At 42.5% G+C, this 27,029-nt stretch overlaps 2 protein-coding genes across 2 annotated transcripts in view; both read right to left on the bottom strand.

Annotated features, from left to right (window-relative positions):
* The window catches only part of LOC136867307 (cadherin-87A), a 258,249-nt gene that overhangs the window by 103,005 nt on the left and 128,215 nt on the right, over positions 1-27,029 (bottom strand). The gene's annotated exons all lie outside the window — the stretch shown is intronic.
* Positions 3,351-5,977, bottom strand: LOC137499031 (putative nuclease HARBI1). Its single transcript, XM_068227071.1, has 2 exons — positions 5,593-5,977; positions 3,351-4,392 (listed from the first exon to the last, which is right to left on the bottom strand). Exons 1-2 carry the CDS (start codon positions 5,949-5,951, stop codon positions 3,471-3,473), a joined length of 1,281 nt encoding a protein of 426 aa, XP_068083172.1. The 5' UTR covers positions 5,952-5,977; the 3' UTR covers positions 3,351-3,470.

The raw sequence follows: 27,029 nt of genomic DNA, 5'->3' as shown, positions 1-27,029 counted from the left end.
CATTCAGCAGAAAGATTAGCGCAAGCTTTGGTTTGAGGAATTGAAATCAAGCGTACTGTGCTTGTACAACGTAATTTTAAAACAACATCAGTGTCGCGTTACGTTGGCCCATTAAACCATTCACCGATGGTACAATCAGTTTCAAGGAATAGGATGTGTTTTTTTTGTTTTTGTTTTTGCTACTTGCTTTACGTCGCACCAACACAGATAGGTCTTATGGCGACGATGGGACAGGAAAGGGCTAGGAGTGGGAAGGAAGCGGCTGTGGCCTTAATTAAGGTACAGCCCCAGCATGTGCCTGGTGTGAAAATGGGAAACCACAGAAAACCATTTTCAGGGCTGCCGACAGTGGGGTTCGAACCTACTATCTCCCGAATACTGGATACTGCCCGCACTTAAGCGACTGCAGCTATCGAGCTCGGTAATAGGATGTGTAACCAAAGAAATATCACAAGACCGGTCTGGAACATCAGAGGATAATGTTGAGCGTATTCGTTTGTCGTGTGTTAGCAGTTCAAAGAAATCTATTGCTCGGAGGAGTTCGCAATTACGGATACCTAAGACTATCCAGAACGGTATACGCAAACATTTACGTGACTTAGTGCATCTCAGAGAAAGGATCATTGCTGCCATCGTAAATGTCTCTCTAGATGTGCTCCAAAATACGAGGCAAAGAACTGATTATCGATTCGATGTCTGCGTCTCACTAATGGGGCACATGTAGAAATTCTTTATCGGTGTCCCTGTGTTTACAGAGAATGAATGGAATTTCATTTACCATATTGAAGTAGAGCGATTGCAAAATGACCCCGTAAAAATTGTTACATGGGCTGCAGACAATCGTATGATAGTAAACAGGATGAAATGTCAGGTTGGCCGTGCGGTTAGGGGCGCGCAGCTGTGAACTTGCATTCGGGAGACAGCGGACTTGAACACCATTGTCGGCAGCCCTGAAGATGGTTTTCCATGGTTTCCAATTTCTATACCAGAAAAATATCACAGCTGTACATTAATTAAGGCCACAGCCGCTTCCTTCCCACTGCAAGCCTTTCCCATCCCATCGTCCCCATAAGATCTATCTGTGTCGGTGCGACGTGAAACAGATTGTGTGTGTCTATATATATATATTATATATATGGATATGGTTTGTGTGTTGTGTTAAAGTAGAAGGATAATTGCACTAGATGTGGCCAAGATAGCAAAAATAATGCGAATAACACAATCACAAGAGGGCCGCCAATTTAAGATATGTTTTTGATACTCGAAAGTTGCTTACGCGCCGTGTAGCTTGGCATATATATCTTTCGCAGAGGTGATTGAGGTGTAGTTTGAATCACAAACAACGAAGCTTATAATACTTCAAGAACTAGATTTGCAAAACAAAAGGTTATTACACAATATTTTGCAGAAATAATAACATCTATACGTTGTACAGTATAAATTTTCGAGCACGACAAAACCACTCAAAAAATAAGCTGTCAACTGTCAAGTCAAGTGAGTTAGGAAACGGGCGTTTAACGGAAAGGTTCTCATTTTCAATTAATTTCTTGAAATGTCGCTGATTTTGGTTTTTCCTCCAGCAACCCGTACAATTAGGTCTCAAACATTGAGGTGCTTTTTTTTTCGTACACACTACAGATTTAATATTAATCGTTTGCGTTTCAGTGCCACTTAAACACACCTCACAAGATACAAAACGATTTGTTAATCAATGGTACTCTTATAACGCAATATATATGTCTGCTAATAAATCATAACAACTTTCCGACAATACGAAACTGTGCCGCGTACTTGAGCCAGGCTCCTCACTTTCTTCTATCCTATCCGACCTTCTCAGGTCAACTCTTGTTCTTTCACGACCCCGACGCTATTAGGTTTCAGAGGCCTAAGGAGTCTTTCATTTTCATGCCCTCCGTGGCCCTTATGTTTCTTTTGCTGATACCTTCATTTTACGAAGTGTCGGATCCCTTCCACATTTTGTCTCTGAGGATGTTTGACTAGTTGTACTTCCTCTTAAAACAATAATCACCGCAACCACCACCAAAACTGTGCCATTCAAAACAAAACACTGTTACTTCTGACTTTCAGTAATTATAGCATTTCATTTCGTGTTATCCGTTACTTAGAAATTTTAAATTAACGCTGGACATAGATTTGGTGTCCGCTTCCGTTACTGAGAATATCAGTTACTCGGAAGTATCTGTATCGTTTAAAACCATATATTTCTGCCAGGTAATTAAATGAATGTTATTTAGATATGTCCCTTATGGCAAGTTCAACTTTAGTTTAATCAATTTTATCGATAAAAAACATTTTACTTTTAGTTTTAAGGACTCTAATAACCCGCCACAGTGTTACATCACAGGACTGCGCTCCAATCAAGTGACTATGACGAAATTCTACAGATTGTTCTCACAAGGACGTAATGTTAGTGTGAGTGGGGAGGAGTATAATTATGGCACCTCTCAATCCATGAATCAATTAACACGCCTACACCATCTTCTTTCAAATCAACCACTGCAAAATCATCAGTTCTGCGAAGAAGCTACCCAAGTTTCAAAAAAGCATGCAGCCCATTTCTCAGAATACAGGTTTTTATGAATAGTTGGACTACCTTTCACTCGACATTTCTACTGCTGGAAGGCTATTAACAAAACTCGGCATCGGTGAATAACTTTCTGCAGTCGAATAACACCAAGGGGGCTGCTCAAAGCTTAACGTTCCCTTCCGAAACATGAATCACCATCACCAGCGCCATATGTCCTCACACCAAAAGAGCCCTGCATAAGGGTTTGGAATTGAACCCAAGCTTTTGACACGCTATCTAGTGATTACGAACTGTATACCTCTCCCGCACTAATTTTGATGGTCAAAGTACTGTTCCAACAGCATAACTCGAAGTGGTTGACCATGGTGTCAGGTCTTAGGCAGGCCTCACACCGGACGCGTCAAGTCACGTCAGCGACACAGAGACATGACGCATCAGAAAGGAGCACAGTGATAAGCAATGGAAAAACACAAATCGCCGCACACCGGTCTGCGTCTTGATGATATCATCAGCATCCTGCTGCAGACACGAGCGATAAGACACTGCATGTTCCATTTCTATGCGTCATGTCTTAAGCAAACACCTTCTCGTATAGTTCTGTTCCTGCTTTTTCTGAGCAGTGCCAGTGAACACAAGTGCCAGCATGAATGAAGAACAAATCAACATTAAATTAGTGCAATCCGTGGAGAAATATCGAATAATATATGATTATTCGCTACCAGGACATTCGAATAAGAACGAGGTGGATAAAGCGTGGCATGCAGTGTCCAAAGAATTAAATTTAAATGGTAAGTAACTTACATTCAGTAACATATTTATTAATTAGGTCCATGTACAGTAATTACATGTTTAATTATGTAAGAATAAACATTTCTTGCGCAACCAGAATTACTGATAATGTATAGTGCAGCTATATTTATATTTATTCTATAGCGTACTTATTCTGCCAAGAAAGGGCTACGTTTGGTTTCATAAAGTAAGAACACAAGTGATTTCTTAATTCAACAGCCTCAACTGTTGCTCTTCTGTTGCAGGGTTGCAATCTCTGCAACACACGCATCGTATTGTCAGTATTTTCATCCTTATCTGTTACACTCGGTTCACTAAAAACGCCGTCTTTTAGTCTAATGAAGTTATGCAGAACACAAATTGCTCGTATTATGTTGTCTATTTTATCATGTTTGCAGGCTATAGCTGTACCGAGAACTCTAAATTTAGAAGCAAGCATTCCAAAACCACATTCTACACTCTTTCTAGCTCTGCTAAGCCTATAATTAAAAATCCGCCTTTCATTTGTAAGTTCTCTTCGCGGATAGGGTCTCATGATATGCTTCTGTAATGGGAAAGCTTCATCACCAACGAAAAAATAAGGAAATGGTGAACAGTGATCATCATCTTTCGGTAGCCTCTTGGGATCAGGTATATTCAGTGTGCCCTGCTGAAGGTTTCTTCCTAAAGCTGAGTTTCGCAACACGCCACCATCACTGTTTCTGCCATAGTCACCAGCTTCTATAACAATGAAAAGTCCATCTGCATCAACCAAAGCTAATAGAACAATAGAAAAATAGCCCTTGTAGTTATAGAAGGATGAGCCACTGTTTCTCGGACACTGGATACGAACGTGTTTCCCGTCTATGGCACCAATGCAGTTAGGCATATTCCAGAGTTCCAAATATCTTTCGGAAATATTCTCCCATAACTCCTTTGAGGGTGCAGGCATAAACTCAGGTTGAAGTGTTGTCCATACTGCCGAACACACTTCATCCACAATTTTGCCGATTGTTGTTTCTCCTCTTTTAAACTGAAAGCTCAAGCATCTGAAGCTGTTGCCAGTAGCTAAGTACCTGGAAATAAAGGACCATGAATACTATTACTGCTAAATTAAATTTTAAAAAGCTTGTAAAAAATTATTTTAGCCAAATTAAACTATTGACAATTGCACTCATATACACACATTCTATAAATTTAATATCATTGAACTGCACTGTTTTTGTTATAAAATGTTTGTTGTGAATTTATTTTTTATGTGTTAATAAGCATTCATTAGTATAGCTATTGTATGTATAGTCCTACTATAGGGCTCTGGCCTCAAGGACATCCTTTATATGAAATAAAATAAATAATAATAATAATAATAATAATAATAATAATAATAATAATAATAATAATAATAAGTGTATTTTCTCATTGCAGTGGCCACCTGTAAAGACAAATGGAGAAACTGTAGGAACTGTTGGTCCAGATACTTAAGGCAAGCTCCTACCAGTGGTTCAGCAGCAGTAACCAAAAAGCCCTACTATCTTGCAGACTACTTGGCGTTTTTGACACCATTTACGAAATCAAGAAGACAAGTGGGAAACGTAGAAAATCCGTATGAAGAGGAGCAATCTGCTACAGAGGAACAACCATCATCAGTGGCCATGACAAAAGAAAACGACGAGGAGAATAGTGCTCAAGAAATTATGCAGCCGCTACCTCGAACACGTAGAAGAGATACAAAAAGAAGCGCCATTAAAATGGATATTGACGAAATTTTCTCTTCATATATTCAGATGAAAACAAAGCGTACGGCTGAAGCGGAGTGTAATAACCCTGATGAGTTGTTTTTCAAAAGCCTGCTACCAGATGTGGCTAAATTATCACCTGCAGCTAAAAGCTCATTTAAGTTGTTTGTGCAGCAAAAATTAAATGACATGCTGTACGGATCAGCCAGGAATGTTCAGTGTAGTGATACTCATTCCCATCCATCAACTTCCGTATTGCATTACGGTGGTCAGACGGGCTCCTCATATACTATCTCACCATTCTCGTATGCAGAGAATTTACCAGAAGAAAACGAGGAAGAACGTGATCACTCATACTGATAAGACGTAGTTACAAAGACAGCACTGTATGGTATGAAGTTATAAGTGAAAAAACCAAAACATTGCACACATATTATTTATATACTTTGTCAATATGAACAATTTCGCAGCTGTGTTCATCATCTAATAAATAATTTAATTATTTTAACAACAAATTATTATTCTAAGCTTTGAACTTACCTTAGTGTTATAAGTAGCTTTTCATCAGGACTTATAGCCTTCCTGTAGTTTGTGTCTTGTTTTCTTAATAATGGAGAAATTTTCTGAAGAAGTTCTGTGTAGCTTTCGGGGTACATTCGGTAGTATGACTGGAATTTTACCGGATCTTTTAGTAAATCATGCGCTAAGGTATAAGCACCATGTTGAGCACACGACATATTAAAATCATGAATCCATTTTCTTTTCCTCTTGTTACGCAATTTCAACCACATGTACAGCAAAACATCATCTTCACTCGAGGAGGCCATGTTAACAGCTGATAATGCGTAGCGTATTGATGCAGACACATGCTTCTCCGGTGTGCGGCTACAAGTCTGCATCACGAGTGCGACAAACAAGCGAGTCGTTTTTCATGTTGCGTTGCAGATGTTGACGCGTCCGGTGTGCGGCCTCACTTAACAATCATGCACACCATACGGACTTCAAGACGAGGGCATTTTGATTATAGTTTGAGAGTGTCTATCGTTAATACTAATATAAATTTACTCAATCGGGACAAATATTTCAGTTTCCCTATGGAAATCAACATCTATATCAGTGTCTACCGTTCTCACACTCTTTCCAGCGCTGAACTGGCTTCTCTAGATCCTCCACAATGAAGAATGTTGATTGCGGGTTGAAACACTCTTACATAGCATTAGGAACCACTTGATCAGTGGTGAAATGCATACATTTTCGGGGTTTCTTCATCACATCAAAGCCGTGACTGTCAGAAGGGGAGCGATCTTCACTGCAAGGTGAGTGATCTATAAGATCCCAGTGAAAACAGCGCCGAGAGTCCGTTGTGCATTGGCTGCGTGCTGATGTACGTTACTGTCCAACACAAACACACTTGGTGACAATTATCCCAGCCAAAACGTCTTTCTTACACAACAATTTAGCCTGTCACTTTGGATTCGTTTGGACCTAACTTACACGAATGTTCTTTCGAAGTCTCCCTCCTCTTAGAGGACGTATGTCTCAGACTGACCATGCTCGGAGTTGTTACTACAAATACCAAACCAGGCAGTACTGCTACTTCATCGCTTTCCTGTCAATTATTTACAGTATTGCCAACTGTCTAGGTTTCAGATGAATATCCCTTACATCTCCGTCACCAACTTCAGACACTAAACTACAGGAGCAGTCGTGAAACATCTTCAAGAGAAACAATCAATGTGTTGTATATGGAGAGCACTTTGGCAAATTATACGTGTTATCCATGCTCTAATAATACACTGCGTTGTTCATTAAATTTTGTTAATAACCTGAAAAGGGGTCAAGTGGCAGGTAAACCATTTTGGATAATAGTAAGAGATCTAAGAAAGGAAATGAACAGTGATTTTGGTCAATCAGATGAATTCATACACTGACTGACAGAGCAAATGCAACACCAAGGAGGAGTGGTTCGAAAGGGATGAAAGTTGGGGAAAAAACAGAGACGGCACGAACGAATAATTGATGTTTATTTCAAACCGATATGCAGGTTACACAATGCGCACGGCATCGACTCAGTAGGATGTAGGACCACCGCGAGCGGCGATGCACGCAGAAACACGTCGAGGTACAGAGTCAATAAGAGTGCGGATGGTGTCCTGAGGGATGGTTTTCCATTCTCTGTCAACCATTTGCCACAGTTGGTCGTCCGTACGAGGCTGGGGCAGAGTTTGCAAACGGCGTCCAATGAGATCCCACACGTGTTCGATTGGTGAGAGATCCGGAGAGTACGCTGGCCACGGAAGCATCTGTACACCTCGTAGAGCCTGTTGGGAGATGCGAGCAGTGTGTGGGCGGGCATTATCCTGCTGAAACAGAGCATTGGGCAGCCCCTGAAGGTACGGGAGTGCCACCGGCCGCAGCACATGCTGCACGTAGCGGTGTGCATTTAACGTGCCTTGAATACGCACTAGAGGTGACGTGGAATCATACGCAATAGCGCCCCAAACCATGATGCCGCGTTGTCTAGCGGTAGGGCGCTCCACAGTTACTGCCGGATTTGACCTTTCTCCACGCCGACGCCACACTCGTCTGCGGTGACTATCACTGACAGAACAGAAGCGTGACTCATCGGAGAACACGACGTTCCGCTATTCCCTCATCCAAGTCGCTCTAGCCCGGCACCATGCCAGGCGTGCACGTCTATGCTGTGGAGTCAATGGTAGTCTTCTGAGCGGACGCCGGGAGTGCAGGCCTCCTTCAACCAATCGACGGGAAATTGTTCTGGTCGATATTGGAATAGCCAGGGTGTCTTGCACATGCTGAAGAATGGCGGTTGACGTGGCGTGCGGGGCTGCCACCGCTTGGCGGCGGATGCGCCGATCCTCGCGTGCTGACGTCACTCGGGCTGCGCCTTGACCCCTCGCACGTGCCACATGTCCTTGCGCCAACCATCTTCGCCACAGGCGCTGCACCGTGGACACATCCCTATGGGTATCGGCTGCGATTTGACGAAGCGACCAACCTGCCCTTCTCAGCCCGATCACTATACCCCTCGTAAAGTCGTCTGTCTGCTGGAAATGCCTCCGTTGACGGCGGCCTGGCATTCTTAGCTATACACGTGTCCTGTGGCACACGACAACACGTTCTACAATGACTGTCGGCTGAGAAATCACGGTACGAAGTGGGCCATTCGCCAACGCCGTGTCCCATTTATCGTTCGCTACGTGCGCAGCACAGCGGCGCATTTCACATCATGAGCATACCTTAGTGACGTCAGTCTACCCTGCAATTGGCATAAAGTTCTGACCACTCCTTCTTGGTGTTGCATTTGCTCTGTCAGTCAGTGTACTAGATCCCAGGGAATCACTGAACAGGTGAAAGGAATACTTTGAAAATATTTTCAGCGTAAGAGGAATTCTTTCTACTGACGTCACGAACAATCGAGATCATGGCGAGGAAGACAATGATATTAGTATAGTTACATTTGAGTAAGTGGAAAGGATGGTATATAAACTCCAGTTATAAAGCAGCAGGAATATACGGAATTAGATCTGAAGTGGTGAAATATTGGAGTAGGACAGGATGGAATGTTTTCACAGAGTAATGTAATAAAATTAGCATCGAAAGTTAGTAAGACACATTCTGATTGGACGAGAGAAATAATTGCACCTACCAACAAGCAACGGAACAGGAAGGATTGCAAGAACTATCGACGTATTTTATTGGTCAGTATACCAGGCAATATGTTCACTGACATTATGGAAGGGAGTGTGCAATCAGTGGTTGAGAGTAAGTTGGATAAAGCCAGTGACATTTTAAACCCCAGAGGGTTGTCAGGGTCAGATTTTCAGTATGCACTAGGTAAATGAAAAATACTACAGGAGGAATAGTCAGTTATGTTTGTATTTTGTAGATCTACACAAAGCATATAACATAGTACCGAGGGAGAAGTTGTTACCTGCACCGGGGGAATTATGGGATTAACGGAAGATTAATGAAAGCAATCAAAGGGATCAATGATGATAATTGGGCTACAGTGATTATTGACGGTGGAATGAGTTCCTGGTTCAAAATACGTACAGGGGTTATACAGGGCTGGAATCACATTTGTTGTTCATAATTTATATGGATCATCTACTGAAGAGTATAAACTAACTAGGACGCATCCAACTAGGTAAAAATTTAGTAAGCAGTTTCGCCTATGCTGACGACTTGGTGTTAATGGCAGATTGTGCCGAAAGCCTTCAGTCTAGTATCTTGGTACGTGAAAACAGGTGCAACGAATATGATATGAAAATGAGTATTTCCAAGACTACAGTGATACCAGTAGGGAGGACACCTATGAGAAATGAATATCAGGTTGTGAATACAAAACTGAAACAGCAGGTCATTTCAAGTATTTAGGATTCTCCCAAGATGGTAGTAAAGTAAGTGAAATTGAATCTAGGTGCAGCAAAGCCAATGCAGTGAGCCCGCAGTTACGATCAACAATATTAACTGTAAGAAATAAATCATCTCCCGGATGAAACTATCTTTACATCGGTCTGTTTTCATTGAAATCTGGGTGGACTCAGGATATATTATTCATGTTAGAAGTAACAGACATGAAAGTACCGAGAATGATCGCTCTTAAAAACAGGTGGAAAAATTGGCAGAAGGGTACTCGGAATGAAAAGATAAACCTAAGTTAGGAATGAACTCGATGGATGAAGCGATACGCATAAACCGACTTTGGTGGTGGCTTCATGTGAGGTGAATGAAGGAGGATAGGAGAATAATGGGTTCGGTTAGGAAGGATAAGAGAAGTAGAAATTGAATTTGAACGTAGTGCTTTACGGTCGCACGGATACAGATAGGTATTATGGCGACTATGAGATTAGGATAGGGCTAAAAGTGGGAAGGAAGTAGCCGTGGCCTTAATTAAGGTACAGCCTTAACATTTGCCTGGTTTGAAAATGGGAAACCACGCAAAACCATCTTCAGGACTACCGACAGTGGGGTTCAAACCACCATCTCCCGAACGCAATCTCACAGCTGTGCATCCCTAACCGTACGGCCAACTCGCTCGGTAGAGAGAGATAAAGACGACACTATTATACTCACTTTCTTATTATTCAAAGGTAAGAAGTATGTAACTAAACGAAGCCACGGAGCTAGTTACAAATAGAGGATTGTGGAGATGTTTTGTAAATTCACAGGGGCTTGTAGACTGAACGCTGAAAGGTATAATAGGCTATAATGAAGATGATGTACGTTAATTTTTATGTTTTCGAGATTGATTGCCTGAGTCCAAAGTGCTCTGACCAGTCCGGTGGTATTTTAAAGTGCTCCTGTCGGGAGACTTGTCGGCACATTAAAGGACTCCTATGATGCAAACTTTTCGGCATTTTGGGGTTTTCGAAATAGTTAGTGGGACACCAAACCCTTTATCTTTACAATATCATTATCATACCGGTACACTATATCAATTTTGTTTTATGAACAATCAAGGCACTGATATTGGATAAAAATTGTGAGTTTGTCCGTTCCTGTCCTATTGTCCTGTTCCCCTATACCATCGATAGTGTTTCTTTGGACGTCGTTTTCTTTAAATTTAAATTATTCTTCTCCTTCTTATTCTTCTTCTTTCTATTATACGGAGCCAGTTGGCCATGTAGTTAGGGGCACGCTACTGTGAACTTGCATTCGGAACATAGTGGGTTCGAATCCCACAGACAGCAGTCCTGAAGATGGCCTTCCGTGGTTACCAGTTTCCACACGAGGCAAGTTCAGTGGTTATATCTTAAGGCCACAGCCGCTACCTTCCCGATCCTACCCATTCCCATCCTTCCGTCCCGAAAACCTTTGATCTGTCAATGCGATATTAAACCAGTAGGAAACAAAATCTCCTTCTTATTGGCCTTTTCCCAGTTATCTTGGATAGGTATGCTTCTTCAGCTCACCGCAGGTATTTATAGGCTCACTGAAGCAACCTATGGCTCATATTGGCTTTAGTCGTGGGTTTAAAGCCGCGTGTCTTTCCCTACGCCACGTGATTTTTCGGGTGAAAACTCCAAGCTACAATCGGCCTCGATTCGAACCTTGGTCGTCCAGGCGGAAAACCAGGTCAGCAGCTCAGCTAAGCCGCTGCACTAATCAAACACACATACATGGAATTTTCCTATAACCTGGACCTTAATTACGAGATTAATGAAATCATTAATTTCACATCACCTCCTCAGAGTTTCACAACTTATAGGAGTGATGTCACAACCTTGGCGGTCCAGCTGTATCTGACATTTCTCCTATAATTCAGATTTCCTTTCCGATTGCCCTTATTTTTGTTTTCTTATGACCTAGACGGTAAGAAATCTGCAGTGGTTAGGGAATACATTCTCTCGTTGCATGGCCTCTTCCACGGTCAAAACTTTCATTCTTTAGAAAGTATGATTTCTTTCTCTTCCTCCTATGATTAATTTTAAGGATAGACATACATTCCGTCGTTTCTCTCCTTCAAATTACCCACCGTCATTTGCTGTTGTGTCTTCGAAGCTACAAACCGCACCTAAAACTAACATGCACTGGTTGAATATCGCTCCATGTCGCATATCCCGAAGGAATACTGACGTCAAATATGACAGCCGCCTCAGCGTTCTATTTCATTATGAATTCACAACGGAGGAGACGCTATTATCCATTTGGAGCCGCGAGGATGCATAGTCTGTCTCCGTCCTTCAGAATGTCTGAACGCTAATTAAGGATATACAGACGTGAAAAAACAAGTGATTGGTTTTATTTTACGATCATTCAAAAGACGGGCTTACAAAAAGCACATAACACACAAAACTGAATACCGTATTATCATCCTTCTTGAGGCAAGGTGCGCCAGCAACTGTGTGTTCCACTTGCCGGGAAGGATGAGGATTCGATTTCTCTGCAGAATCGAGAAAGTTAGAGGGGAGACTTCCATAGATGGAGAGGCACAATGTATTGAGTTTCACTGCGTCACATTCTTTATAATTAAACAAACAAAAAATACTTATTCGACATTTTCAGAATGTTGACGGTGTTTATTGTTTTAAGACGAAATAATAATAATAATAATAATAATAATAATAATAATAATAATAATAATAATCGTGTAGCAAAAGTGCAAGAAAGATGGGACAATTTCACAGGTTCTTTAATATGCATTGGAGAAATAATTCTTCCTTCGGGATTAGACACTTTGGCCAATACTGAAAGGGCGTCAGATCTTTAGACGATATTTAGACTAACATTGGGATACTACAATAAACGATTAATGTCACATTAGGCTGAATTGACACATTAAAAAACAGTTATCCTACCGGAAGCTCTATATGCAACAGAAACCTTAATATTAGGAAGTCATTCTAGAACTGCAGATATTGAGAAAGGAAAATTTTTGGACCCACACAAAAAAATGGAATTTGGATCAAAAGGCGGACTGCAAACCTCTATATCACACAGATAGTTTAATCAATACTGTGCGGAGGAGAAGTTTGACATTTTTGGACACATTTTTAGGATGGATAATAATAGACTCACAAAAACATTGTTCAATGTAATAAATTCCCAGAACAGGAGAATAAATTGGCTGTAAGAAACAAGAGGAGACCTGAATGAACTGCACATCAGGAAAGGCATCGTGCAAAATTGCGAAGTCTTCAGGACCTCAGTAAATAAACACACGTTTGTGCTGAAAACAAGGAGCAAGTGGTCAGAAGAACGGAAGAGGCAACACACTGAGTTCATGAAGAGATTTTGGAAGAATAGGAAGCCAAAAGTCATCAAGCCAATGAACAAGTTCCAACGCACTATTTGAATGGGCATAAGGAAACAAGAAGAAGAATCGTGTAGCCTCATCTACCATATGCGAGAGCTTGACCGCATCTAGGCTGCCCTCGTGTCAATATCTACCGTCCATTTTCCTCTACCAGATTACAGAGAAACAGATTTTAAGTGGAAGTACAACTGGTCAACCATCCCTTCACATGGTGTGAAGAAATCCGAAACTACAAAGAAAGAAAGACTCCGAAAGAGGAAGTGACGAGCCACGAAGGGCGTGAAAATGAGACTCGCTACGCTTTGCCAAATTAATACGGTCGGGGTCGTAAAATAACAGTAGTTGACAAAGGGAAAATAGAAAGTAAGGGTAAGTGGAAGACAGTTCATATTCAGCTAAGGGACCCATTGTATTCAAGGTGAGGGCACCTGGGGCTTATCTCATTTGCTCGCCTTTCAAGACGGACTTTTCGGAAATTTCTCAAAGTAATAAATGAGGTATTTTAAAACTCTTTATAAATTTAATATTTTCAACAAAATAACATGAAACTATTTTCGTACACAGCTTCCACTGTTAAAGTAAACCGAGCCAATTTCTTGCCATATTCGATCCACCTTTGTATCACACATAGCTAATTTACACCGCTCTGGCATTTTCTAGATTCATTCTTCATTTTTTTAAGAGAATATTGGACTGAAACGGAACCAATTGCACACTTGCACCTCTTCGTCCTTGGAAAAATTATATCAACTTAAGTAGTCTAAACAAATGATGATAAATTAAGAGGATAATACAAGCTGTCCACTGCATTTCTCCTAATTTGGCTTCCGTAGTGGAAGTGTGGGGCCTGGCGATATCGTGAAGACGTAGAACGCGGATAGGAATTTCGCACCTTTTGTAATGATAGCAAGTGAGATTGAATCAAGGTGTAGTAAAGCTGATGCAGTGAGCTCGCAGTTGCGATCAGCAGTATTCTGTAAGAAGGAAGTCAGCTCCCAGACGAGACTATCTTTACATCGGTCTGTTTTCAGACCAACTTTGCTTTACGGGAGCGAAAGCTGGGTGGACTCAGGATATCTTATTCATAAGTTAGAAGTAACAGACATGAAAGTAGCAAGAATGATTTCTGGTACAAACATGTGGGAACAATGGCAGGAGGGTACTCGGAATGATGAGATAAAGGCTAATTTAGGAATGAACTCGATGGATGAAGCTGTTCGCATAAACCGGCTTCGGTGGTGGGGTCATGTGTGGCGAATGGAGGAGGATAGGTTACCTAGGAGAATAATGGACTCTGCTATGGAGGGTAAGAGAAGTAGAGGGAGACCAAGACGACGATGGTTAGACTCGATTTCTAACGATTTAAAGATAAGAGGTATAGAACTAAATGAGACCACAACACTAGTTGCAAATCGAGGATTGTGGCGACGTTTAGTAAATTCTCAGAGGCTTTCAGACTGAACGCTGAAAGGCATAACAGTCTATAATGATAATGTATGTATGTATGTTGTAATGATAACCCTCTCTAAACTCTTCACACTTGTATACTGTTCGTCGTTCAAGTAGAGAGTCGACGTTCAGAACATCGTCAACATCCCAAGAACGTTCATAGTGCCTTGCCGATAGACATATCGATCTGTTTCCCCCTATTGCACACCACTCCTTACGTGACTTATTCGTTTGAGGGGTATAGTGGTGCACCCAAGATTCACCACATTTCAGAATGTGCAACACAAATTATACTCCTTGGCTTCGAAGCGATCTAAAAGCTGCTGAGATATTTCAGCCCTTACAGCTTCCTGATTTGCATCAAACTTCTTGGTATTTAACTTGAAGTGACTTTGAGTAAACTCAACACGTTCTTAAAGATCTCTGCACAAGTCCATAAAGTATACCATTTGCTGCACATACGCGTCACGAACACTTATTCGAGTGTCGCCGTGAAGGAGGTCTTCCACTCTCAAATTGCTTTGCAGCGTAATGCTCCTTAGGAGACGAAATATTTGATCGAGGTTGGAAGTTACTGCCCAGTCTTTTAGGAAATAACGTGTGCTAGTGGTATATTGGAGGCTTCCACAGTGGATCAATGCCAAAATGTGCAGGCAATCTATGCCATTTCTGAAAGTTTAACATCGCCACGTACTAAGATCCGAATAACTATGCGTTAGACAACAAACTCATATACCTTCCCTTCGTGATATCAGTAAAAGAAGCGACTGTAGATGCAAGTGTACATTCCTGCCAACTGTTTACTGTTGTCACTTCGTCGACTATTATAGAAAACCGCGCCAATTTCTTGCCATATTCGATCCACCTTTGTATCAAATACAGGTAATTAAGAACTTTAACGCACCAAGATGAGTCCTACCCTGTTAGACAGCCAACAGTATTACAGTACTTGGTTCTTCAAATATCAACAATTGAAGCTGAATACTTTAGCTGATTTTTCCTTTGGAATTTTTTCTAGTGCCTACTGATCTTTATACAACGAAGAAATGAAAGTATATGTTATATAATCAACATAGTGGCAGCTCTGGCGAGTTCGCAATGCACTAAACAGGCTTGCCAACATCAGGGCATTCTCCACATATACTGAATGACACGAAAGACGAGCAGTAAAGATAGGTTAGAGCTACAAAATATTGGTCTGAACAAGACAGTTGGTCCGCACTGGTTAGGTCCTGCTACTGACAAGACCATAGGAACAAAGAGAATGGAGGCATTAATTACTTTCAGGCTGTTTCTATTGTTTCTTATAAATAATAATAATAATAATTTTTGGACGGGTAGGTTGGTCCCTGATAAGTATCGAGGAAGGATCTGTCCTCTCCACTACTTCAAGTCTCGTAAAACATGATTTTTCTATGATTCCAACATCCGAACCGAATACCAATACACACTGTCAAGCTCTTGGTAATACTGTCGACGGTCAACATTTTAATATCAATATAGAACAGTATACGTTGTACACAAAATAATAATAATTGCAAATTTGCATTTATATGCATTTATATGCAGGTATGTCAAGAATATGCTCGTATTCCGTATATATGCATATATCTGCACTATAAAATGTGGCGAATCGATTTCAAGTGGTATGAATTGCCTTTATTTCTTATGGGCATTTGATGTCTTCAACCAAACAAAACATGCAAATATGCCAAAAAGCGCTCTCTAGGTTTAATACACTGATTGGCAAAATATGCACCCATGAACGAATCGCACGAGTACAACGAATGTTGCCACACAACATCGGCATAGGCTGACATGTGTCTGACTGATTGCGCGGAAGGTGTAGATGTCACCTCCCCCATTCATAGAGGCAAGATACCAAATAAGGCCTAACTAGCAATGAAAGCAACAGAGCCAAGTTGAGTGAACACACAGCATGCCCCGATAACACATTCGCCAAGCCTTCGACCAGCTAGATGAGCATGAGTGAAGCCGCATCGTGGGACTAGAGAGGCACATTGCTCGTCACTTGGTCCACCGGCGTTAGACACAGTGGGAACGTGAAGGTGCACGGCAGACTATCGTTTCATCGTGCGACAGGGTGTAGCACTCCACGTGTGTCGCTGTGCACCATTCAGAGACATGTCACGGTAGCTGAGGATACATCAGTACCATATTCAAATGACTAGCAAATCATGATATGTGGTAGCGGTGGGCGTTACGACGTCTTGGGCGTCGCCGAGCATCTGCCGGGAATGGCAGCTTGTGGACTGGCTACGAGTGGTGTTCAGAGAGGAATCAGAGCTCTACCTGGATACAAACGACCGCTGTATTCGAGTCTGGAGACGTCCTGGCCAGCGCAGTGATCCACGCTTCATTGTAGAACTGGCTGCACACCGCCATAACGAGACGTGTCTCATAGTGTGGGGCCGAGGCGTAACGTTAGGACCTGCGATGCGGGCGGGCCTGGGACTTTAAGGGGCCCCGCAGACTCTTTGAAAAATAGTAAAAATTATAACCCACTCTGCACGGAAATGATCAGAAATGATCAGGTGGGTATGTAGAATCATTGGATTTTATTTACTTTTCTACAATTTGTACGTAGAAGAATTTCCACTTGGTTGCATCTAGCAGCAGTGTATTGTGCTGCCGTCCTTCGCAATATCGCGACACGTTTCTCAGAAAAGATCTTGCACCAAATTATTTAAAAGTAATAAAAGCAATGAAATTTGAAACAAAAATATCATATTTTAGTAAGAAAAATGACACTTCCTTGATGTTTAGTGCACCTGAGATCGTATTATATACAGATATTGTAGACCATTTCACTTTTGTCACACGTTTATTCGACAAGAGTGTATAATATTAGAGTTAAGTACGAACATCTATGGGGTGCAAGGTTGGCAGTTCAGCTGTTTAGCCATTAAAATACCAACGCAGTCAAATACAATCTATAACATTATTTTTAATAACCTTACAACAGCGTTACTCTCCTTGTTCATAAAACTTGATAATATATTGCGTTACTTCTACCTGATGTAATTAAATTTATATTAAATTATTCATAGGTTTAACATTTTATTTCGGGAGGCCCGAATTTTTATTTTGGCAGGCGAGCCGGTATCACAAACGTTACGCCCCTAGTGTGGAGTGTCATTTCCTACGATTCACGCTCTCCACTGCTGGTGACCGAAGAAATCGTTACAGCGCTGCGATAAGTCCAGAGATTTCTGTTACCGTTCGTTCTTCCCTTCGTGGCGCAGCTCAATAATCCCATTTTCCAGTCGGATGACGCACGGCTTGCTGAGTATGGATATCTCTAGCCTGGTTTTATAATTTTAATATGCGTCCATGGCCCACAAGGTCTCCAGACCTCTCATTCACCGAGAATTTTTGGATCCAGATTGGACGGCACCTTCGGCATAAGGCAACTACTGCAGATTCTATGGGTCAGTTACGCCATTTGTGGTAGGATGTTTCACAGCGAAAGTCTGTATGCCTCCATGTACGAACGTAATACCATCTATCCTGTGCAACACCGTACTGATAAAGGAAAAGCTTCACCTCGAACGATCTTAACCGCACGAAATGTGCTTAGAATAAGGACCGTTCATGACAAAAGCAATGGTTTATGACTTTTCCAGGCAAACCTTAGCAGTGGTCTACTACTACCATTAGACGGTGGAATGTTATATCTGCACAGACAAGTATAGTTGTAGCACGAGTGCGTCCCTCAGAGTATTCGGTTGCGGGTTGATGTGTAAACTGAGTACATTGGCCTCATGAGGAGAATTCATCGCTTGAATGTTGTTAAAATATTAGAGACAAAGTTAGGACGTGCTAAATATTGAAATACAATCGGAATCGAGGCATGTAGTTCGTTAAAATGTTGTTTGTTTGTTTGTTTGTTCAGTCTGTCAGCGCTAACGCTGGTGGGATCCTCAACAGTTCTGCCATCAGCTGTCATAGATGACTTAGGCATCACTGAAGAGGCGTACTAGGGAAATGAGGAGTGAGGTAGTTTCCCGTTGCGTTAAAATGTTATTAGGCATAATAATGAAGAAATATAATTGGGATAACACATACATTCATGATGATATGCTGGATAAATATACTTATTTTGAAGGAGTTTGCACCTGAAGGTGGCTTTTCAATTAATACAAGACTTTCATCTTCAGAGCAAGAGGATCCGTCAAGTCACAGTGAGCACGAACTATGTTCTCCACCCAAACTCTGGATACCGTTTATATTAGATGATACTGATGACGGCATACTGGAGAACATTTACGGTGGCTTGAAATTAATGAGCTGCTGTAAGTACATTTGAAGTAAATCAGAGTTCAAGTCAGTTTTAAAATTTGTGATTATCAAACGAAGGAAAGGAGCTCACTTCAAAAGAACAGGCTGTCACAATTAAAATAGCACACAATGTCTCAATTTTATAGATCAAGGGCATATAGATCTATAGTTAACAATTGTCATATGTAAATAATATGGGCACCAGAAGCGTCTAAGATGGTTAGCCTGAGAAATGTTAAAGATTCAATTACTTTTATCGGCAACTTTAAGGCCGAATGTGGCATTTCACCTAGGGATATTACTTAATTCATCATAAGTACTGTAAGAACACACAAGGAGATAATACAGTAGTATACCTTGGAAGACACAAGAGTTTATGGGTGAAGTGAGCAGGTTTAATTAAAGGGGAGTGTGGACATAGGACATGTTTGGAACACAGACCAAAGTCAATTTCATTATGAAATGTCTTCAGTGTTTACACTGTCTCAAAGAGGAGAGGAAACTGCAGCTCGTGTGTTGCAGCCTGTACATAGATCTACACACAGCTATACAATTGATGGGTCCTCCTGAATGAGTGGTACATTTGCTTATAAAATGTATATTTTTTCAAGAGACACTAGACACGTTTGGCCTAAAAGTATCCAGGAAACGTGTAGCAACATGTCCATGAAACATTTATGTGGAGGCAAGTGAAAGTGGAAAAAATTATGAAAGAACATACGAATCGTTTCCTAACCTCATTCATTGGTGAACGTTAGTGAAACGAGCCTATTACTATGCGATTCCTAATCAAGTCATACAGTTGTACTCCATTACATACAAGTTTTCGGAACAAAGGTGCTAAAGATTCTGCCACCGAGAACAACAAACTATTGCATCGTCTTGATGTGCACTTCTTCCCTCAATGTAAGTAGTGGTGGTGATGGTGATGGTGGTGGTGATGGTGGTGGTGAAGGTGGTGGTGGTAGTGGTGGTGATGGTGATGGTGGTGGTGATGGTGGTGGTGATGGTGGTGGTGGTGGTGGTGGTGGTGGTGATGGTGGTGGTGATGGTATTAGTGTTGGTGGAGGTGGTGGTGATGGTGATGGTGCTGCTGATGATGATGATGGTGGTGATGATGATGGTGATGGTGGTGATGATGATGATGGTGGTGATGATGATGATGGTGTTGTGTTGGTGGAGGTGGTGGTGATGGTAGAGGTGGTGGTGATGGTGATGGTGGTGATGATGATGATGGTGGTGGTGGTGATGATGGTGTTGTGTTGGTGGAGGTGGTGGTGATGGTAGAGGTGGTGGTGATGGTGGTGGTGATGATGATGGTGGTGGTGATGGTGATGGTGGTGATGATGGTGGTGGTGATGATGATGGTGATGGTGGTGATGATGATGATGGTGTTGTGTTGGTGGAGGTGGTGGTGATGGTAGAGGTGGTGGTGGTGATGGGGATGGTGATGGTGGTGATGATGATGATGGTGTTGTGTTGGTGGAGGTGGTGGTGATGGTAGAGGTGGTGGTGATGGTGATGGTGGTGATGATGATGATGGTGGTGGTGATGGTGATGGTGGTGATGATGGTGGTGATGATGATGGTGATGGTGGTGATGATGATGATGATGGTGTTGTGTTGGTGGAGGTGGTGGTGATGGTAGAGGTGGTGGTGATGGTAGAGGTGGTGGTGATGGTGATGGTGGTGATGATGATGATGGTGGTGGTGATGGTGATGGTGGTGATGATGATGATGGTGTTGTGTTGGTGGAGGTGGTGGTGATGGTGATGATGGCGATGGTGGTGATGGTGATGGTGGTGATGATGATGGTGGTGTTAGTGTTGGTGAAGGTGGTGGTGATGGTGATGATGATGATGGTGGTGATGGTGGTGGTGGTGATGGTGGTGATGGTGGTAGTGGTGGTGATGGTGGTGATGATGATGGTGGTGTTAGTGTTGGTGGAGGTGGTGGTGATGGTGATGATGGCGATGGTGGTGATGATGATGGTGGTGTTAGTGTTGGTGGAGGTGGTGGTGATGGTGGTGGTGATGGTGATGGTGTTGTGTTGTGGAGGTGGTGGTGATGGTGATGGTGATGGTGATGATGATGGTGGTGATGGTGATGGTGGTGATGGTGGTGATGATGGTGGTGGTGGTGATGATGGTGATGATGATGATGGTGGTGGTGGTGGTGGTGATGGTGATGGTGGTGATGATGATGATGGTGTTGTGTTGGTGGAGGTGGTGGTGATGGTAGAGGTGGTGGTGATGGTGATGGTGATGGTGATGGTGGTGATGATGGTGGTGTTAGTGTTGGTGGAGGTGGTGGTGATGGTGGTGATGATGGTGGTGATGGTGGTGATGGTGATGGTGGTGATGATGGTGGTGATGGTGATGGTGATGATGGTGGTGTTAGTGTTGGTGGAGGTGGTGGTGATGGTGATGGTGATGGTGGTGATGATGGTGGTGATGGTGGTGGTGGTGATGGTGGAAGTGGTGGTGGTGGTGATGATGATGGTGGTGATGATGATGGTGATGATGGTGGTGTTAGTGTTGGTGGAGGTGGTGGTGATGGTGATGGTGGTGATGATGATGGTGATGATGGTGGTGTTAGTGTTGGTGGTGGTGATGATGGTGGTGATGGTGATGGTGATGATGGTGGTGTTAGTGTTGGTGGAGGTGGTGGTGATGGTGATGGTGATGGTGATGGTGATGGTGATGGTGGTGATGATGGTGGTGATGGTGGTGATGATGGTGGTGATGATGGTGCTGTTAGTGTTGGTGGAGGTGGTGGTGATGGTGATGGTGATGGTGATGGTGGTGATGATGGTGGTGATGGTGGTGGTGATGATGATGGTGGTGATGATGATGGTGATGATGGTGGTGTTAGTGTTGGTGGTGGTGATGATGGTGGTGATGGTGATGGTGATGATGGTGGTGATGATGATGATGGTGATGATGGTGGTGTTAGTGTTGGTGGAGGTGGTGGTGATGGTGGTGATGATGGTGGTGGTGATGATGGTGGTGGTGGTGATGGTGATGGTGGTGATGATGATGGTGATGATGGTGGTGTTAGTGTTGGTGGAGGTGGTGGTGATGGTGGTGATGATGGTGGTGGTGATGGTGCTGTTAGTGTTGGTGGAGGTGGTGGTGATGGTGATGGTGATGGTGATGGTGATGGTGGTGATGATGGTGGTGATGGTGGTGGTGGTGATGGTGGAAGTGGTGGTGGTGGTGATGATGATGGTGGTGATGATGATGGTGATGATGGTGGTGTTAGTGTTGGTGGTGGTGATGATGGTGGTGATGGTGATGGTGATGATGGTGGTGTTAGTGTTGGTGGAGGTGGTGGTGATGGTGATGGTGATGGTGGTGATGATGGTGGTGATGGTGGTGGTGGTGATGGTGGAAGTGGTGGTGGTGGTGGTGGTGATGATGATGGTGGTGATGATGATGGTGATGATGGTGGTGTTAGTGTTGGTGGAGGTGGTGGTGATGGTGATGGTGGTGATGATGATGGTGATGATGGTGGTGTTAGTGTTGGTGGAGGTGGTGGTGATGGTGGTGATGATGGTGGTGATGATGGTGCTGTTAGTGTTGGTGGAGGTGGTGGTGATGGTGATGGTGGTGATGATGATGGTGATGATGGTGGTGTTAGTGTTGGTGGAGGTGGTGGTGGTGATGGTGATGGTGGTAGTGGTGGTGGTGATAGTGGTGATGGTGATGGTTGTGATGATGGTGGTGATGATGGTGGTGTTAGTGTTGGTGGAGGTGGTGGTGATGGTGGTGATGATGGTGATGGTGGTGATGATGGTGGTGATGATGGTGGTGTTAGTGTTGGTGGAGGTGGTGGTGATGGTGGTGATGATGGTGATGGTGGTGATGATGGTGGTGATGGTGGTGGTGTTGGTGTTGATGGTGGTGGTGTTAATGGTGGTGGTAGTGATTTGTGTTTAAAGAGGAAGCACAACTAGGTAATCATCCTCTCTGAACAAATTAAGTGGAAAAGAAATTTGAAATAAAACAAAATTATTTATTCAACGAAGGAATTTCGAAACGAAATACAAAATAAAATAAAATGTATTGTATTAAGCCGAAAATGTTACTAAAATGTTTCCTTGAGTAACAGAACACTTGCAATTTACATACCCTTGATTAATCCACTGTCGCACATAAAGCGGTAGTCGCATCATCGGCTAATATTAATTCGAGTGTTTTCTTCAGGTCGAGGCTCCGTCTTAAGCCAGAGAGATGAGAGGATGTGAGCCACAAGAACACGCTGAGGAGTCTTCCCTCTTTAACAGATAACAGTGCGTAGATCGTCCGTGACCTCTCTCCGTGAAAGCCGGAAAGGGGACCGTGACAAGGATCGCTGATTTTGTAAGAGTACAATGTGAAAAACCACAAGTAAAGTTACATGATCGGCATTTCATCATTAGAATTCACTTTGTGATATACAATCAATTTTCTGCACGGAAGCACAAGCCTATGCTTAAAATACGCTCGACAAAAGGCACGTTACGACATGAACATGCCCATATCATTTGAAAATGTAATTTGTGTGGCTTTTGATACTGGACTGCCCGAATGCGATATTGATGTTGAATGTAAAACATTTAGCTCTCTTCCACTTTGCTTTAACCGCTTCAGTGAAATCCCACATCAGTGCTTTGAAGACTAATAGAAGCACCATCAGTTCAGTGGAACACATGTGTTGTACGTTTCGTAATTACTGTAAGCAGAGGGCTTGTGACACTGTTGACGGCAAACATATCAATATACCCATGGCATTGAGTTATATGTGTTTTTCCTCATATTATAGTGATACTATAACATCGACATAGTGGAGAACATGCTGAAGAAGTTGAAAATGCTGGGATGCTCGACGGGTTTGAAGTTACATTTTTTTACATTCTCACCTTGACATTTTTTCCTCCAAACCTGGGTGCTGTAAGTGAGGAACCGGGTGAAAGTTTCCGTCAGGATATTAAGTACAAGGAACGACGATACTAGGGAACTTGGGATGTTCGGATGATGGGCGACTACTGCTGGATGCTTCACCGTGGGCACTCGGAAATGCCCCATAAGACGAATAGCAGGGGCCACGCCATGACAACTAAGAAAGCAGGGAATGAATTACGTTAGTGCATGTTTTCTACCACATTCTCTGAATGCATATTTCAATATGTTGTTAGTTTAAACTTGTATTCTAGTTCAGCATGATTCGTGTGCCATATATATATATATATATGTTCTACTTCAATATGTGATATTATTATTAGCAAATTATACGTTTCGTGCCAAAACTGTGTGTCATATGACATTTTCTGTGTCATTTTCGAATTCAGGAGGCAGAAATACATAAAGTATACCTACTTTTGTGAAAAAAGTTTTTCCACTGTGGCACTGTGTAATGATAAGAGTTTATATTATTTGGTATCCAGCAGAAATCATTTGTTATCGCAATATACTCGTGTTTCGTGGGTACGAAGGTTAAAAAATTGGATTTTGCGGACACCCCAATCAAAAAGTTTTAATACCACTGACCTAGAGAATCTTTGATTCACGCCATTCGTAGCACTTTCCTTTCACCAATACCGTCATTTCTCGAAAGGTTGGAACTCTTCCTCTGTCTTCTAATTAGGCTCAAGAGTGGACGGCTATGTAGTTGTACTTTTTAAAACAATAATCACCACATCGTCATAAACCGTGAATTGAGTCACCGATTCACGCTGGTTTCAGTATCCCTGCAAGTGTATTCTTTGAAGAAGTGGCCTCGCACAGTCAGGGAGCGAGATAATGCGACCTGTAGAATGAGTATGTTGCTCATAGTCGTTAAGGATCTAACATGAATTCCTCTGAGCCATGACGGGCAATCTCCGTCCAGTAATAGAGACAAGAGTAACTAGCGCTCCCTCGAGAAGGGGACTTGAACAAAAATTCTTATTTCTTATTTACAATAGCTGAGTAAATGTGTAACGTAAAATTAAACATGTCTTAACTATCGCTCCTATACGAACTGTTATGAAAAGTGTTGAATATTTGTTATTCCATAAGTTTAATATCATGCAGTTTTTTCTCTTGTTTCCTTTTATAAAAACGTCAGACCTCAAATATATATTTTGGATAATTAATTCTTGGGGCTTATGTCGTGAGTATACAAGAAAAATACATTAACTCAATTATTTTACATTCGAGAAAGAGTGCTTTGAAAGTTTTCACGGTGTTTCGTCGCCATTATCTGTTCTCGAATAGCAATGTTTCTCTTTAAAATAATACAGTGAATTTATTAGAGTATCTAGAATAGCACTTTGTAGCTAACCAAGTTTAACCAACAGTTTTATCAAAACACGTCACCGAGAGTCCGGTTCCATAGCTGAGTGGTTAGCATGCTGGCCTTTGGTTACAGTGGTCCCGAGTTCGAGTCCCGGCAGGGTCTGGAATTTTAACCATAATTGGTTAAATTCGCTGACACGGGGGCTGGGTGTATGTGTCGTCTTCATCATCATTTCATCCTCATCATGACGCGCAGGTCACCTACGGGAATCAAATCAAAAGACCTGCACCTAGCGAGCCGAACATGCCATCGGACACTCCCGGCACTAAAAGCCATACGCCATTTCATTTCACGTCACCGAGAAACTGTTCTTAATATATTTGCCCTGTTATAAGTAGTTAAAGAAAAATAGCGTAACTTGACTTAATGCAGATTGTTTACCTGTTTATTCTTCACTACATTTCTAGATTACTGTTGCCCTTAAGTCAATAAAGAGAATAAGTCGCTCAATAAATGTTTACAGGTAAAGCACACTAAGTCCAAGTAGGTGACTACTCAGACCACAATTATGTCTGATTAAACATACTAAGTGACTTATTGTATTTTGCCTGAATGAAATAAAAGTTAGCAAATAAAACACTCCAATGGCTTCTTACGGCATAATGAACCACGATTTGATAGAGGAGGAATGATCACATAGGAAAAAATAAATCCCATGGCACTATAGCGCTGGTGAACCTTGGCCTACCAAGCGACCGCTGTTCAGCCCGAAGAACTGTAGTCTAAGGTGTTGGATGGTGAGTGCTACGAATCGTCTCAGCCGTTATTCTTGGTTTTCTAGACTGGGGTTGCCATCTCACCGTCAGATAGTTTCTGAAGTGTAATCACGTAGGCTGTGCAGACCTCGAACCAACCCTCAGGCCCAGATAAAAATCTCTGACCTGGCCGGGAATCGAATCTGGGGCCTCCGGGTGAGAGGCACGTTACCCGTAGGCCGCAGATCCAGCGAACGTCACGTAGCATAACGTAAAAATGTAAAAAAAAAAGGTCAAAACTGAGCACATATAGAAAGTGGAAATATAGGGCATGTACTTATGCATAGTGACTGAAGACAAATTCTGACTTCAGGAGATTCTCGTAGGAAAGTGACAGAACACAGCCCATTGGCAAACATTGTTTTCGTATGGTATAGACAACAAATACACAAGACTACGTACAAAGGGCAGGTCTCCACTGGTTAGAGACCTTCAAAATAATCACCCAAGTTTTCCACTGTGCGTTGCCAGCGGTGGGGCAGGCGTTGAATACCATTCGCTGCATATGTATCGCTAACGTGTGACACCTCTCTCCGAAGTGCTGTTACGATGTCCTCTTTGTTAGCACACCGTTGTCCACGTAATGGCTTCTTGACTTCGGGGATTAGATCATAGTCACATGGGCTCAGATCAGGCGAATAAGGCGGGTGTGGAAGAACCTCCCATCCCCACTGTTGTAAGCGACGCTGAACGATGGCTGCTGTGTGAGCTGTCGCGTTATCGTATAGGATTATGGAGTCCAGCGGCTGTCCTCATGTAAACACAGATCGATCACCATTATCCGTACATCTTTGTCCATGGATACTGGACGGCCTGGGCGAGACAAATCGTCAGTTGATACTCTACCCCGTTTGAACGTCTCCACCCACCTCGCCACTGTTCTATAGGGCATGGCATGCACACCTTATGCTTCCCGCAGCTCTGCATGGCATTGGCGTGCATTTCTGCCGCGGAGAACTGCTATTTTAATATACGATCGTTGCTCCTGCTTGTTGACTTCCATTTTGTGACGCTCTCACTCACACACTGAACTGGCGGCATGCTTAGACCCACACTGTTGTTTACATACACCATCTAGTGGCATCATACGCAAGTACATACCGTACGTTTCCAAATGCACATCTTAGATTTTCCTGGGTTGTCTCCTGTTCGCGAGGAAAAATAATAGTTTCCATGACTTACGACTCGACCTACGTATAATTAATACATTTGTCCGACTTCGCCACATTAAACAAGTATTTTGACACTAAATACGATTCCTCTCGCAGAACTTCGGGCTCTTCCTGTAATTGTATGGAAGTGAACGTATAATGTGTGTACAGTTTTCGAATCTCGCACTTGAACTCATGCAACCCTTCACAAACCGCT

Source organism: Anabrus simplex, chromosome 3 (assembly GCF_040414725.1).
Source record: "Anabrus simplex isolate iqAnaSimp1 chromosome 3, ASM4041472v1, whole genome shotgun sequence".
Lineage (NCBI taxonomy): Eukaryota > Metazoa > Arthropoda > Insecta > Orthoptera > Tettigoniidae > Anabrus > Anabrus simplex.
Note: the sequence above shows the minus strand (reverse complement) of the source record. Positions and strands in the feature narration are given on the sequence as shown.